This window comes from Pezoporus flaviventris, unplaced genomic scaffold, assembly GCF_033815535.1.
Source record: "Pezoporus flaviventris isolate CSIRO_AGI_PZ_B2104156 unplaced genomic scaffold, CSIRO_AGI_Pfla_v1 ptg000072l, whole genome shotgun sequence".
NCBI lineage: Eukaryota > Metazoa > Chordata > Aves > Psittaciformes > Psittacidae > Pezoporus > Pezoporus flaviventris.
In genome coordinates, this window is record NW_026892620.1 from 4,856,906 (window position 1) to 4,874,365 (window position 17,460).

The 17,460-nt window shown below is 36.5% G+C and overlaps 1 protein-coding gene across 6 annotated transcripts in view; it reads right to left on the reverse strand.

Moving 5' to 3' along the window:
• The window catches only part of MYO16 (myosin XVI), a 381,803-nt gene that overhangs the window by 91,936 nt on the left and 272,407 nt on the right, over nt 1-17,460 (reverse strand). For all 6 annotated transcript variants that reach the window (XM_061472784.1, XM_061472779.1, XM_061472778.1 and 3 more), the window contains 3 exons: nt 9,678-9,750; nt 2,810-2,962; nt 2,010-2,210 (listed from right to left, as the gene is read on the reverse strand). In XM_061472784.1, coding sequence (XP_061328768.1) covers nt 2,010-2,210; nt 2,810-2,962; nt 9,678-9,750 — 427 coding nt within the window. The remainder of the gene's footprint in view (nt 1-2,009; nt 2,211-2,809; nt 2,963-9,677; nt 9,751-17,460) is intronic.

Here is a 17,460-nt window from a genome sequence, read left to right on the forward strand (position 1 = left end):
GTGCAGTGCAGTGTTTTGACTTTCGGCTCAGGAAAAGAGCTGATAACAAGGATGTTTTGGTTTGGCCAAGGACTTTGTGAGCCTCACGCTCTGCCAGGGAGGAGGGGAAGCCAGGAGGAAGCAAAGACAGGACACCTGACCCAAGCTAGCCAAAGAGGTATTCCATAACACAGCACGTCATGCCCAGGATGTAACTGGGAGTTAGCCAGAAGGGCTGGTAGACTGCAGGGTTGGAGGAGGTATCAGTCGGTGCTTGGTTGGGCTGTGGGGGGGCGACTTATCGGTTGGCTGGTGGTGAAGTGTTGTATTCTCTTCCGTTTTTATTTCCTCTATCATTATTATTATCGGCGGTAGCAGTAGTGATTTGTGTTATACCTTAGTTACTAAACTGTTCTTATCTCAATCCGGGGGAGTTGCATTCTTTTTGATTCTCCTCTCCGTCCCTCCGGGAGTAGGCAGAGGGCAAGAAGGGGGGGGGGGAAGTGAAAGTGAGTGAACAAGCTGTCTGGCTGGGTTTAAACCACGACACCTAGGAAGCACATAAAACTCTTTTTTGAATCTAAACTGCTTTATTTTAGCAGCACACCAGATAAACCCCCTGCATTTGCTACTCAGAAAATTACATGAGGGAAGGTTGCTCTAATTATCTCCCACAATAAGTAGCAGCAAAGTTATTACATTTGGTTTAGAATCATAATATTCATTCCAATGAAAATACTTAATCATAGCTGCACAATTTCTTGCTCATGGAACTTACCTCTTCTGCCTGTTGCTTAGGTAAGGAGAGGAGCATTCAGGCATCAGTTGTCTGGTTATACTGAAGCACCTGCACTTTCCACTTGTCTTCCACAGAGGATTTTGAAGTGACTAGCTACCTATCACACGCTGCCACTAAATCCTGACGAAATCTAACAGCAAGCTTTACTGAGATCTCAGTTTTTTATAAACAACATAGTGCATATGATCACGATATGGTGGTCCTGAGGCACAGCAGCTAAACAGTTTCTAAATGTGCTACATACAAAGTTTATAAGGGACTCCATCTGTGGATGGACAGCTCATGGGTTCATCTGCATAAGACTTAGAAAGTATGAAAGGACACAGAACAAGTTGTTTGTTCAGATGTAAAGACTGATTCCTGCAGCCTTCAGTCTATATTCTCACTTGATTTCGGTGGAAGTTTGCAAAAGTGGTACTAAGAGCCCCCATTGTATTTTGGCTGTACAATCTACCTTCATCAGCACATTTCAAATATCATGCTCTAAGCAGAAAGAAGGGTCAGCATGTCACATTAATCACAAAGGGACCAATCTGTTCAGACTGTCTAAAAAAAGTATATATTTTTTCCCCTTAAACACATACCTATTTTGCTTGCTTTGGGTTGTGAGAGGTTGTGGAGACAATGTAGAAATGAGAGAGCATTGTAAAAAGACAGGGTAAGAAACACATTTAACAGAACTGATTACACTTTTGCAGTGAACGCTGCAGGAAGGCAAAAGCAAAACTTCCATCCCACCTTACAGCCATACTTAGAAACACAGCATGATTGGGGATTTTGGAGAAAAATGTATTTTGATTATGACTACTAACAAAAAAAATGTGTTTTTTTTTTTATCAGATGCATGCTGGTATCCCAGGTATCTACGTAAATGGCACGTGATCTACAGGGAACCAGTACCATTCTGGAACAACATCTAAAAGCAAAGCAACAGCCAACTAAAATGGCATTAAACATTTATGCTGAGGTATCTATATCACCTCCTACTGCATGAAGTGCTTAGAATGAATATACAATTCAGGAGCCAGAATTAGCCTAAATCCCGTACAGTATATTACAAACTATGTATTTTATGCATTAGATACTGTATTTACATTCTAAGTTGTCCTCTGCAAATTCATCATTATAAAGTGAATTGTTATTTACATCAGGGAGTCAGAGAAGCCATGTAGAATTTTGTTTTGTTTACTCTTTTTCATTAACTGTGTAAACAATCATTCAAACAACTTACCCTCCCGGCATAATGCATAACAGTGAAGGTGGAGCCCTGATCCTTTGGGGCAAGGTTACCGTTTCCATCTTTTGTGGAGGAATATACTGTATTTGTGTCAGATGCATCCAGGTAAGACTGAATGCGTTTAGAAAGACTTGGTTCCACTGACCAAACAGACTGGCTTTCTTCATCCAGCATTGACAAAAAGCCTGATGGTTTCTGAAATTAAAAAATGGATTTTTCTCTTTTTACACAGGAGAAATAGAATTTCAGTTGTTTCTTGTGGAGTAATACAGCTTGTAATTTATTAAACAGAAATATGTATCATCTCAAAGGAAAGAAAAAAATGGTTAAGATATTCTGGTAATGCCAAGGCTATGCACATCAGATAATTCTGCAAGAAACGTAGGGAATAATTACCAAAACCGGTAACTATTGCTGATTTTCTAGGAAACTGATTGGGCTACTTCCTTCTTACATGTTATACTCCAGAAACTAGCTTTAGACACAAAAAATCTCTCAGGCTTACAACAGTCCTACAGCAGCATTAATGACATGGCATGATACACAAATGCTATGCATTTCTTGGTACAGGCAAGGTGTTTCTGTTACATTTTCCTCAACTCTGGACTGTTGGAAAGCTCTGTTCGCCCTGAAGGTATGAGGACCATTATGACCAACCCCTCTACAGTCTCTTTGGACCCATAAACCTTCTCTACAGATTCATAAATCGGAAAATGAAAGCAGAAGTTCATATTACTCTAACATACAGAGACTGTGCATAAATATGCATGGTGCAAAATTAATCTGAAAACTACCTGAAAGAAAAAATCCAAGGCTGCAGTATGGTTACTAAGAGAATACACAGTTTCCATGGCAACTCCCTCATGTACACATTCTGCTTGCTCTTGTAGGAAAAGCACTTCATTAATGTACTGGTGCATCTTCTCATTGGTCATGTTGACACACAGCTATTGTAAAATGAAATAAAAAAAGGAGTATTAGAACTTCATTGGATAGTGTCATCAGTGAAGGCTTTACTGCATGTCTAATACTGAATTCGATGAAATGCCAATCCATTATATGTTGCCTTTAAGCAGACTACAGATTACCAAGACCCCAGGGAAGCTGTGAGCATGGTGAGGCACTGGAAGGCACAGGTTGCCCAGAGAAGTTGTGGATGCCCCATCCCTGGAATTGTTCAAAGACAGGTCAGGTAGGGCTCTAAACAACCTGGTCTAGTGGAAAATGTCCCTGCCCATGGCAGGGGGGTTGGAACAAGGTTATCTCTAAGGTCCCTTCCAACCCAAACCTTTCCATGATTCCACGATTCCTATCGAAGTGGAAATTTCAGTGGAAAATTCTAAAGCTCCTCTACTACTAAGAAATGAAGAAAACAAACTCCTAAAAGGGTGGAAGAACACTTTATACAAGGAATGATGCAAGGAATGCTTGCATGCAGTCTCTTTTCAGACTAAACTAGACACATATTTTTCTGGCCATAAACTGTATCTTACATGAATAAAGTGTGCAAAAGCAATTTCACCAGCAAGTCATATTCAAACATATGAAATATTTGGATCCATCCTAAAATTATATCACTTGACATCCCAAGTAATGTATAATAGTTGCCTGAATTTTTCATTAACACCTCATGCTAGTATAGTCAACCTGCACTCGCTATACAATGAAATAGACTAGTGTGAATAACAGTAAGAAGAAATAAAGCAAGATCTAATTTTACAACCAAAGTTCTGTTATTAACCGTCTTTACCAATGCATGATAGTGCAGACAAAAGACAACCTCAAACAAAACCACTATTTTTTATAATTGGGATTCCTGAAGATTGTTATCGCATTTTATTAACAATGAAAGTGTACAATTGACTAACACCATTTACTTATTTTATGGAAAAAGACAGGTTTTTTAACTTCGTGATAGGCAAAATATGTTTTATTGCTCGCTTTTCAAATTCTAATTACAAAATCTTTTCAGCAACTTCTTATTATTTTAGAAAGCAGACATAACATTACAAGCTTAAACTTCACAGGATATGTAAAGCCTTAAAATTATGCATGTTCTGTACACCTTTGTTTGGAAATGGGTTATTAAGAGAACCATGTCATTTAACTTTATGCAGGTATATTTTACTATAACAAAAGTTGACAAAATCATTATAAACTCAAGTTTACTTTTTATCATGTGCCAATCTCCTAAAATATATAAAACCAATAAATGCACCTGTACCAAGGACCTGACTGGAGGGCAAAATTATTAAATTATACAATTTGAGCCAAAGGGAAAGACTGTTTTAGTCATATCTTTAAAACATCTAATAAAAACCATTGGTTTTAACTGCCAAAAGTAAAAGGCATAGTATTTTGCTAAAATATTCATACATAATACATGCTGGGCTGGTAAATCAAAAAACACATTGATAAATTCCACTGATCAGTATATTATGGCATACACCGGTGTGCTTTTAAGTAATACAAATATGTCAATATGTCATTCAGATTGGCAGACTTGCCATAATGGCAGTAAGGTTCTGCAAACTAGACTGCCAGCTGTTCCAAAGCTGCCCTCTCTGGCAGTGGTTGTGAGTAACAGCTCTGCAAAATGAGAACCAGCAGACCAGCCAGGGACTGATGAAAAGCAAGACATTCTGATCTTATCTTTCTCCATTTCAATGTTTTATACAACCTGCTAGGAAATGATAATAAAATGAACTCTTCAAATTAAAATCTTGACACAGGTTAACATCACAATTAAAACAGCTGAAATGTAGAAATCAGATGAAAATGAACTAAACTAGTTTTCCTAACCCAACCCTTTTGCTCCATGTCTTATGGAGTATTATAAAAAACACTGACATATTTTCAGACCAAAGGTATGAAAAGTTCAGAAAACTACATTTTTTAAACATATATTTAATTGCACCCATGAAAACTAGATTGAAATATGGTTGTAGCAGTAAAAAAAAAGCCACAATGAAATTTTTAACTAAAGCAAATGTGGTGACACCATTAAAGCACTGTACATTTTGTTTACCTTGCAGCATCACTCAATATAACCTGTGGCTTCGCCAGAAGCCACCTATTACACAGGCTACTACAGAGAAAAGCAGGACAGTCTGTCTATGATCTGGTCAAGCAAAACCAAAGAGGGCTGACTTCTTTTGCATAAAATGAAATATTAGAATGCTCCTTCAGTCTCTGAATGCAAAAATTTGAGTGCACGACCTCCTGTCTGCTGTCATTGAGACTGCAACGACTACAGACAAGTTAAGTCATGAAACTTACGTATTCATATCCATCCATCTACAAAATAGGCAACATAAACTTACATTTGGACAGCTTGGAAGTTGTCTAATGGCTGAGGCAATGGAATTTAATAAAAATTAATCTGTTATGTCTGTTTTGGGTAGGAAAGGTCACATGACAAAATTAAATGAAGTTTCAGCAGGGTAAACTAAACAAATAACATGCTGAGATGTGAAAACCTACCACACCTAATCATAATGTTGGCGAAAATTGCTGTGAACACAGATGGGTTGTAGAAGCTCTTCTGCCTCACCATACTGACTCTGAAGTCCTGAGCAGGGCAGGCAATACTCTGTGTTCTTGGGGCTAGCTAGCTCTTACCACCAGAGATGCACTGCACAGAGCTGCCATGGGAGCCATGCCTCTCCCAGTGCTCAACTGCATCACACTGATAATGTACACATGCTTTAGTAGGTTTACAGTTGAATAGGAGTCAAGAGACACTTGACTGTTCCAGTGACCCGTGGTCCTAATTCAGATAAGTCACTTATATTTCCTAAAAAAAGGAGATACATACATACATATATGTATATATACACACACTTTCTTCTGCAAAACATAAGAGGTCCACAGGGGCAAAATACCAACCAAGAGCTAAACACATTGTTTAGCAAGAGCTAAATGTTATTTCACTTTACTATTTATTCTCATCAGAGAGGAAAGACTACTAGACTATTTTATTTAACCGCAGGATAGCTTTTTATAATGCTTTCACAACTACAAGCCTTCATTTCTGTAGAAATGACCTAACTTTCAGCAGGGGGAAGAAAAGCTACTCTTGTTATTCTGATCTCTAGTTCTTATGCTGTAATACATAATTGTTTCTTAGAAACAATTAGAAGAAAATGGCACAGGACACTCTGTTAACCTCCCTTCTTGCTTATCACTACGATGTTCCTTGGCTATGAGGTCTTTCCAGTTGCATTGCATGAGCTTGTGGTTAAAGAATACAAAGCATAAAGGTATAATGAAGATAGCAGCATTCCGTAACTGCACTATTTGGACTTCTGCTGTGAAGGAACCATGAATAAGATCTAACCTAGTTTAAAACTCCACCAGAAGAGAAGCTGACATTTTCTACTTTTAAAGGAGTGCAGATTAAACTGTGACAAATTAAACAAAGAAACCTAAGAAAACACTGAAAACTAACATTTAAAGCTGTCATTGCTATTTTTGGTAGAGCACTCACATTGCCTGAAACGGTCACCAAATGAAGGCCATTTCTGCATATAATAGGATAGTCAAATCTGTGCTTACTTCTGATCATGTTCCAGTGTGGCTGTATGCAAAGCTGTTCTGGCACAGCAGGTAAGCAGCTGCTCTATGAAAATGCTGTTCGCAAGCTAATGATTACTGCTAGGAAATTACTGTAGGTTGCAACTGGGGTGAGCTAAAAGTGTTCTGCAGTCATTTAACATAGCTCAGCTGATGAGCAGTAACTCACCTATTCCTGGTAAATCAGAAGCTTTTAATCTGTATTAACCAATGACTCCCTCAGAGTGTGACTTCCAAAACACTGCCCCCTCTATTTCAGCTTTACATTACATACCTGAATTTCATACCAATTTTCATATCAATTTCATACCATATTTCATACCAATCATAACTCTGCTCACTTATTCCATACACTTACAGTTATTTTACAATTATATGTCCTATTTTTGTTATATAACGTATTACACATGTTCTATAAAATGAAGGCTTACCAATGTTCACCAAATACAAGGAAAACCGAGCACTTTATTAATACTGTTTTTAACTTTTAATGCCTTCTTTGTAATCGTCTATAAAACTTTTCTCCTTGCAAGCTGTCAGTCACATCATTTTGCCTCAGAAGTTACCAGATTTGTAGTGTAGACATAATTAACCTTACTTGTCTAGTTCTTTGACATCTATTGTCCTATGCATTGTTCATGAAGCATTCCTAGACCAATTCTCGTTTGCCTTTGACATTTCAAAACTCTAATGCTTTGTCATTCCAACACACTCAGTAGATTGCACAAGTTATTCTACCTGGTTTATCCAGATCTCTCCTCTTGAACTGTCTTCAAACACAGTCTATTAAAATAAATTACTTAAATTGACATGTGATTTAGTATCACGTTATTCTCTTAATGATGATATAAAACTATCAACTGACCTGATTTGAAGCACCTGAAAAAATCATGCAGCTGCTTAGAATGTCCCCAGATTTGGGCAATCAGGAGGTTTTAATCTTTTTGAGAACAGCTGTATTTTTTTTCCAAGCAAGGAGTCAGATATCACAAAGAATGCCTTGTCTTACACGAATTTGAAACAAAAGGTTCACTTTCCCCAAATTACTTTTTTTATGCCACATTAAAATACATTCATCTAAATGTGATGAAAAAGTATTTTTTATGGCTTCTCCACTGTTTGGCTGGAACATTTAAAGTTAATGCTCTGCAATCACAGGCCTTAACACTGGGCATGCTTGCAGACATGACGCAATGTTTTGCAGGAGGACCCTATCTGGGCTAACAAGCTTATTTATCATGAGGGTTAACAAGCCCAGGCAGAGTACTGAACTAGGCTAAGCTGCTAGACAGCTCAAGCTTTTAAGCGCAGGCTGGTTTGGGTTTGTCTGCATGTTTACATTGTGCCACATGGAGATACAAACTGCTCCTCTTCATCAATACTGCAACCTATCACTTCGGGAATCACATTATAATGTTCACATAAAAATGAACTTGGTAAATCCTTTACCTCTATTCTCTTTTCAGAAACGCATTTCAGTAGTTTCTGAGGTAATGACTCAGAGTATTACTCGGTAATACTCAACAAAATGCATTCAGTCCAGGTGGAAGGCCAGTTAAGTGTTTCTTGAAAAATACTAATTTAGAAAAAAAAAAAAGCCAAGCTGACTTTGAAATTATCATGTTTGCTATGCAGAAATCATAAATTACTTTTTACTTTTTTCTCTTTCAGTCTCATATTTTCTCTTTCAGCATCCTATGCAGTCACTACGCAGAATTACCTACCCTAGAAATTGGAATTCATGGTATTTCATGATGTCAGTTGCAGAACTTAACGAGTTTTGTGACAAAAACAATGCAGAACAGAGTCAAAAGAAAATAACCAGTAAACCCCAAGATGCACCCTTCTCTTTCGAGATGCATAGAATACTTTTTCCTTATTAATCAGTAGGGTTTATGATTTTTTCCACAGATATTCAGTCTGCTAAAATGTTTTTTATTTTTCACTTGATATTCTCCCCCAAAGCAGACATTCACATGGAGTAAATGACTGTGGATATTAGCACACATCGATACTCCTTAATCCAGCAACGCACCTGTTTAAGCAAGGTATAATGGTAAGAACAAAAAGGGTTCTGTGAGAGGAGAACTGGAATATGTTTTATTTCATTCCTACATGCTTTTTTGAAGGTAGAGGTAAGCTTGCCTTGTTTGTACTTTCAAACATTTGGAAACTAGGTAGCCATGTAAACAGGCTACACAAACTAAAGTAATGTGGCTCTATGACTTTTAGTTCACTAGAAAGCTGAGCCATAAACCAATGGATTGCTGAGATGAAGGGGCAAATTCTGAGATGAAAGGGCAAAAACAGGCCCTTTGTTGTTGCTGATGCCATTTCTATTCTTTTCTATGCTTTGATTTTCTATTCTGTTGTATGCTTTCATTTTTCTTCTGCTGCATTACAGAATGAATGAAAACTGAACAATAACTTAGATGAGTTACTAATGCTTTCAGAAATATGTAATTTCCAAGAGCTTTGGTGTTCAGACAGTAATGTTGAAGGTGGGCAAAAAGTTCCATAATTATCAAAAAATGTTTTATATTTAAATTTATTTTAAGCATTCAGTGAGCTAAAGTTTATTTTATTTTCTGTGGATGTAATTCAATTTTTTAAAAAGTCACATGTTAAAAAGTCCCACAAAGGTGAATCTGCCAGTAATGGAACTTAGCATAATGTAGCATTTTCATTCATTTTTTTCTCCAAGGCATGTGAAAACCTTTTGATCTTCCTTCCAGCCCACTGTATTGTCCTCACTGACCTAGCTGAAATATCACTTCCACAAGCACGGAAACAGACAACACTAAGTATTTTCCTCTGATAATCTTTCAGTGCTGATACTACCCCTCTTCCAAATCATCATGGTAGATGTTTACTAGATTCTTTGGATAATTATACAACTGTCCAAAGCCTGGGCTTTAATTCACCCCCATGTAAACAGAATGGGGAAAAAATATTATAAAAGCAAATTTTTGTCTCCATGTATGTTTATATTCTGATCAAAACACTCATTTTGGCTAAACCCCAAAACCTTAATAGAGGAATTAACATTAACAACTACAGTAAATTCAGCAAAATATAACCACATACCTGTTCAAAAGTATTCTTTTGAAATTCTTCAAATCCAAAAATATCTAGCACTCCAATTTCAAATACTTGGTCACTGGGAAAAAAAAAGATATTGCCAATAATAAGAATTCAAGCAAGAGAATAATACACTTGTTTCGGACAAAAGGATTTCTGTTCTAGGATGAAAGCAGGCTGTATTTCAAAAACACAGTTCAAAATACACAAGCAGACCATGTATACAACAGAATTGAAATTCTAACCAGCAACCTATTATATGAAACACAAATAAAGGGTCTGAAATTGTTTTAGCAGAAACTTTAAAAACTAAACATGTAAAAGAAGGAAAAAAAAAAATCTTAGCTTCTTTGAAGTCCAGTTTCTAAAGGCATAGGTATTTATTCACTCAGATGAAGGACAGCCATTTTGTGGAAGCTTCAAAACTTCTTGGTTGCACTCAGTTATATCTTCCAGTTTCTACTTCGAAGCCAGAACTGCTTCTACTAAATGCACTTCAAAGGAAACCTGTTAAGCCAAAGTCCTCTCTCTTCCAGCATCAAGCAGAGGCTGTGAGCTCTGGCTGCACAACAGGTTACATCTTTCAGGGGAAAGAACAGTGAGGATTTGGGCATGCAAAAGGCAGATGTTCCTTCTCTGTGCATATAAAAGAATACTTGTTGGCAGTGCACCTAATTTGTCACGTGCCACTGTCTGCATTCAGGGAAGAGCTTTTATTTTGGCCCAGTGGAAGGATTAAGGCAGAGCAGTCACCCAGGATTTTTACAGGAGAAATGGCAAAGGGGCAGTGTTGCTATTCTGTACTTACTTGAGACTAACTCATTGTAAACCTGGTCTGGAGAAGAAATTAAGTTCACTACGGGGAGCAAAATTAATGTTCTGGGATATCCTGCTGCCTGCTTTGGAAGGATTTGAGAACTCTGTATGAAAGGTCTGGGCTCACAGAAGCTGGGTTTTCCTTTATTTTTTTCACAGTGTTATTAGACAGAGAACATTATGAGTAGGTTGTAGTAAAAAATTTGTTTCAGTTTGCCTGTGTGAATGCAGTGGAACTTTCTCCAGAGTGAAATGATTGCCCAGCAGGATGGAAGACTGCACTATAGCCAACAGCTTTCCAGAACAGGAAAAATCATTCAGCTTCCTAAGAAAGAAGATGGATAGTTTCTAAAGCAGATGGGTTTTCTCTTCTCTTTACCAACACAATTTGTAAATGTATGGGTTTATATGCATACAAATAATATCACAGCCTGCTGTTTCTGAAACCTACTTTTCCTACCACATTTTCCCTCCATGTTTCATGTTTTCTCTATGTCTAAATCCATGCGTATATCAAGATAGAGACATGAAGGAGAAAAAAGGTGATCCACCACTGAAGTACTTTAGCTAGCTCTATTATAGTCATTATAAACAGTACCATTTAATTACGTGAGGATGCAGCCCTGAAAATGAATTCCAATGTAACAAACAAAAAAAGTAAAATCATAGAAAAACTGAGTACTACAAAAGAAGCTAGGAAAAACAATCCACAGAAGCAAGCAGAGCCTTCTTCAGAAATCATACCCAAGAAGTTTGTCTTCATTTCTAACCCATACTAGTTCAATGCACTACTAATCATCACAAGACTGGCTATGTGCATAAATGTCAGACATCGAGAGTTATGTAATAAATCTAGTCTAGAATGATTATCTTGGGCAGGAGAGGTTATCGTGAGGTTGATTAGCCTCCAAGGGAATTTCTACAATAAAAGCATAAAGATATATCACCATCTCCATCTCTAGCAACAAGTGCAATTTAAATTGTGTTTTAAAATGTAAGCCTTGTTCTCAAGTGTTTCTGAGTAGAGATGTGTGTACATTCCTTGTCACAATGTGTTTTCAACAAAACCAGGTGATTTCTATAATGAAGAATTTGATGCTTGAAAAATGAACTACCTCAGACTAACACCGAAAAACCATCATAATTTTGTTTTTTAAGTAAGTTTTGGACACCCCCAACAAAAAAAAAAACAAAACCAAACAAAAAACCCCAACCGAACAACAACAAAAAAAACCCAAACCACAATACCAAAAAATAAACAAATAAACATAAAAAACAAAACACAAACAGACCCCCAAATCCTGCCCCTAGTTTGGAATTACAGAATACTTAATAAGTTTTCAGTCTTCTTTTTTTTTTTCTTGGTCATTTATCTGTACTCTTCCTTCTAGCAAGGCAAAACATGAACTACCATGTAATACTACACAACAGCTGAAATACTGCATTATATTTCACAATTATTAAGAGCCACTTAACATGGACGGATCAGCTTATCCCTTCTGTGTCTGATTCAACGAATAGACTTGAGGCTGGATTCTTTACATCCCAGTTGATTGCCATCACTGATTTTGTTAGTCTGTCTTACTTTCTCTCAAGGAATTTAAAAACATTTGCATTAAGACCAAAATAAACTGACTTAATGAATTTTTACAAAACAGACAAAACAGGAACTTGGACCTATTTTGTAAAACTCCAGGTAAAAGCCTTATCTGCCAGCCTATTGCCTACCTCAAATAACATTCCGTATCAAAACTGTGATATTTCCAAGAAATAGCATTATTTGCTGAAGATGCATTTGTTGACATGAAAACATGTAATCCCAGATTTTTATGAACTCCATTTGACAATATTGGTCTTGTATTAACAGAAGATGCGCACACTACATGAAAAGAGCTGGAGGTTTTCCATAATTAATATCTTGCCTACAGGGCAAGTATGAGAGAACAAGGCTCTGTATCCTCTGCAATACTGACAACTTATTAGTACATTATGGCATTTATCTGCTAAATCTCACCAACCATGATATTAATTTTCTGTATTAAATTATTGCTCAGAATTTGAGAATTAAATAGCAACAGATAGCACAACACCAAAATTAAAGTCACTGTTTTGTATGTTGCTAAGAATTACTTTGGGGGTGTTCTTTTTTCTTTCTTCTTCCTCTCCTTTTTCTTCTTCCTTTGTTTTATACCACTTTTGGGTATAAAGGGAGGCTCCATATATGTTTTTCCTTGCTAGTTGTCAATCATATTAATTCCAGCAAAATTACTTTCTTTAAATTACTGATAGCAGAGATTCCCAAGGCAAAATAAAGCATGAATGATGCCATGTTTACAAATGAAAGCACATGTCACTAGTATCTAAAAGAACAAGTATTAGAAAAGAGCACTTTTGTTCTGAAAAATCCCCTTATTTTACTTTATTCTTTTATGGTTACTAATCATTACTGACACTTTTCCTCATTATGTTTCAGATACTCAGTGTTTACTTTGTATAAAGAAAACAGTTGCAGTTTTAGTGGAGACTTTGTATGTCAAGTTCGACAACATTTCCTAGCACAGAAATTGGAAAATCAGCAAATTCTGAGTATTTAACAAATATTTTTATCTCTTAGACCAGCGCATAGATGTGAATAGTTAAAACTAGTCATGAATATTAACCATAACTCATTTGATTTTTGTGATTTACAAAACAGCATTTCAACTGATATTTTACAATGTCTCCAGTTTCACCTTTTTCCTCAGAATGATATCTCTGTAAAGATGTCCTTACAGACTAGAAAAACTCTTAATCTTATACACTTAACTTGTGGTTTAAGCCAGGACACAACTACATTGTAAAGAAACTACATATAAATTCTTGGCAACTCCTAAAAAACAATACACATACACATACAAAAGAAACCCTGTATGATGATCTACTGTCTTTGCAGACATCTTGCCGTTCATCAGGAGATGCTCTCGATCCACTTGCCATTCCTGGCAAAGTGAACAGAATTCCCCTTACAACACTTCTAACTCACTGCTTCAGACAAAGCTATAGGATGTTATTTGCTCTTTTTTTTTCATCTCACATGGTTTTCAGCTCCAAAATCCACACATTTCATTCCCACTGGCCTATATAAAGCAGTGAAGTGAATCTGTTGAGGCCAGATGATCTAACATGTCTTTTCATCTGTCCCAGATATAACATTTCTTGCTCTTCCTTCAACTGCTGCCAGTAACCAGGAAGTAAGCCAGTAGGCTTATGTCTGATCTGGATAAACTAGAAGTGATACTGATTAATGAGGAAATATTTCTAGGATTAGATGAAGTATATAAATTAGCCTTCAAATGAGGACCCTCAGAATTCTAATTAAGACTCCCTCAGTTCTCCCAGGGGGACAGAATACACTTGCTGTCATAATACAGTTCTTGAAGGGAACAGGCTGAATACTCCTTGTTGGAGATGTTCTCCATCTCAGTTACTAAACCAAACATGTTTCTGAGACTTTTGAGAAAGATTTTTCTTTTTTTTGAAGACTGAGATTTTTGGTGAGACTTGGTGTCACTGCCACATCTCTCAGTCATGTTGCTCAGCAACTGTCATTTTTCTTTTAATATTAATTACCTTACCCAGATGTTAGTGGTACAGATAAAAACAGTGGTCAGACACAGTGGAAAGAGACACTGGCTCCGTATCTGACAAACATTTCTTTGAGTGACTTGACAGGTATGGCAAGAAGAGAGAAACATATTTGCTAACAGACCTAAGATCTAAGCCCTCTCATCATATACTCCTCCCCAACTCTTTAAAGCACAACCTGTTTTATGCTTTAAAAAATTACAGTCTTGTTTAATGAAACACTGGAACTGATCCATGCAGATCTCAAAACATGATATTATGCGCCACATTGTATTCAATGCTTTGCATCGTTTGTGTGTTTTAAAGATTTCCCTACCTTCACACATAGAAACAATTCTCATGCTGTAGGTTCATGTTCTGAACAGGAGCTCTCTTTCCTTCCTGTACTCTCAGCACTCCTCTACTGGGTTAAATAACAGATAAATAAAAGTTTTAGTATATGCTCTGCTTTTTTAATTAAGATGGGAAGAATTCTATTTCAAAATATCTCACTCAATAAATCACATAATCACAGAATGGTTTGGCTGGGAAAGGACTTTAAGATCATCTAGTTCCAACCCCCCTGCTATGGGCAGGGACACCTCACACTAGACCATGTCACTCAAGGCTCTGTCTAACCTGGCCTTGAATCAGATGATGTGTATGAAGAATTTTGTAAATAAGACTACTCAGACATGCTTTTGCCCAAATAACTGTTGCCACTGTTACTCTCTGGTGATATCCAAATTTCACTGGGAATAAGGTTGCACAGTCAGAATACAAAAGCTTTCAGAAAATACTTATTTAGAAACATTCTGTATGCTCTATCTGAATATTTGAAACAGGTATCTTCTATGGCTGACTGCTGATAGAAACAGAGGGTATAACTGAATGCTAACTTGCTCTTATTGTCTGAAAGACAGCAGGCGTATTGGCATTAGCCCCATCTTCAGGCCACGTAAGAGAGAACATCTTACTAACTAGCTGATCAAACATCACACTTTTTACTTACTAGTAGGCAGGGAAAACAATATCAAGATTTCCTCAAGCATATATGCCTAATTAGCCTGTTTTCCATTTGAAAAGAAAACCAGCATTTCACAAGAGTTCACAGACATTCTTATGTGAAGTCCTCATGCAGACTGAGTCAAGAGTTCTTAAAAAATCATCTTAAGACATTTAATTACTAATATTTAGACCACTAATTTCAACTTTGACAACATACGGTGAAGTACCTTGAAACAGGCAATCATGAATACTCTAGTCTCTTTTATCTACAAAACTGAAAATTAGCATACTTATTTGAATGAAAGTAAAACAGTAGTAAACTTTGAAGAGTTAAGAGTCTTGGAAATAAGTTCATCTAGCCAATTTTTATAATAATAAAATCACTAGAATAGAAAATCATTATACAAATGAGTGAAAATAAATATAATTTTTAAAAATAATTATATGCACCCATAGTTATTTTAATAGCTTTCTTCTAATCCCATTCTAGAGGCCAATTACAGAAAAACAGATTTTTCCCAATGAATTTCTTTGAAACAATACCAAGATGAATAAACTTATGAACCTCAAAAGTACCCTGCAACCAGTCCAAACTAGCATCCATGGTTATAATTCAGTTTTAACTAGACAAAATCATAAGTAACTTTTTGTGAAGGAGAACAACATTTCTGAAGTTGTATTATCTCATATAACACTGTCATTAAAACTTTTATATTTATTGGATAGTATTATAAAGTAATGAATTTGCTGGATTCTGGTAACACTTTTATCCTTTATTTTTCATGCCACTAGAGCCTGGTCTTTGCAGTTTTTCACAGAATCACCCACCCTTCCTGTAGATCTAATGGCAATCATCACTTTTACTTTGCCTGTAACCAGCCACAAGATATTTCATGGTAAATATAAATGAGTATTAATGACCAAAATCAAGTAGCTTCACCATAGAAGTTAAACAGGGGTAACTGGTTTGCTCAAAAATGCCAAAATCAAATATTTTTCTTAAGAGTTACTATGTCAATAAATCTAAGTTTTTTGCTTCATAAATTCTCACTGAAGTAGGATGGAAGTACAGTTAAGCTACCTCACAAGAAAACAAGCGGAAGAGTTAGAAACCTTATTCCAGGCTTCTGATGAAGGCTTCATCCCATCTGACAAGTAGTAACTGCAAGTTTCTGATAAGGGAATGAAGTATGGCCTGAAATGTATCAGCTTTATTTAGTCACATTAGTAAATGTCTTTGGTGCATCTTTTAGAAGAGGTTTATTAAAACAGCACCAAACTGGCGGCATAACGCTGCTAACTGGTAGAATTGCTCAGATGTATATGAAGTAAATCTGAGACACAAATCATAGATTGATGACACGACTTGCATTAATCCAACTTGCATCTTGAACTGTGCTTGCTTTACTACTATAGGTTATGGAACACGATTAGGCTGGACCAAAAAAAGCTGGGTGTGGGGGAGGTATTTTCTTTTCCTAAGATGTCTAACTCAATTGAGGTTGAAATACCAATGAAGGATCAACTTCATTTTCATTTAAAATAAGCTATTTAGCTTCAAGTTTGCAAAGGAACCTGAGACTGAATTTGGCCTGCTAAAATTTAACATGTCTTGGCAGTACTGGCAAGAAATCCCGAGCTGGTTAGTTTCCTTTAGCTAGTCTAAATGAAGAATTTCCCCTTTTCAAGCACAGGTAGAACATAAAACTATTATACATTCCTCATTCCTGACAACATCAAACATCTGCCCTGTTTTAGCTAGGGTTTACAACATCACATAGTCTTCAATTTACCACACAGGTAGAAATAATTTCACTGAGAATTATTTCCAAAAGGCAGAAGTCACCTCAGGCACATATTGCGCTAAAAGGAGTCTACAAGGTAAAAACCATACAAACAGCTTTGACTTTCATTATTTGAAGATCCTATGACACCTAGAAATCATAATTTTACATTACTGAACAACAGAGACACACAGCACCCTATTCTGAAAGATTTTGAGATATCAAATTGCAAAACTGCAAAATCACACATTGAAAAATCATTTCAAACAGTTTTAACAGATTTTTTAATATACTGATTTTAGATTTCTTCCTCAATGACTACTGTAAATGAGCTTACTCTAACTAGGAATATCTGAGCTGGATTGTTGTTTGTCACAGACATGTACTGAGTTAAGCCAATGTTCCACAAGTCCCAGGAAAGAAAGTGGAAGAATGAAATGTGACACTGTCCTTCTTTGTTATAAACAGTATTTCAAATTAGGACATGGACTCTAACACGGCTCTAACCTGCTTATCCAGGTGTCTGCAATTGTAAAGGGCTGTACAATCAGAAACAGACAAGTAAAACCTTTCCCTCT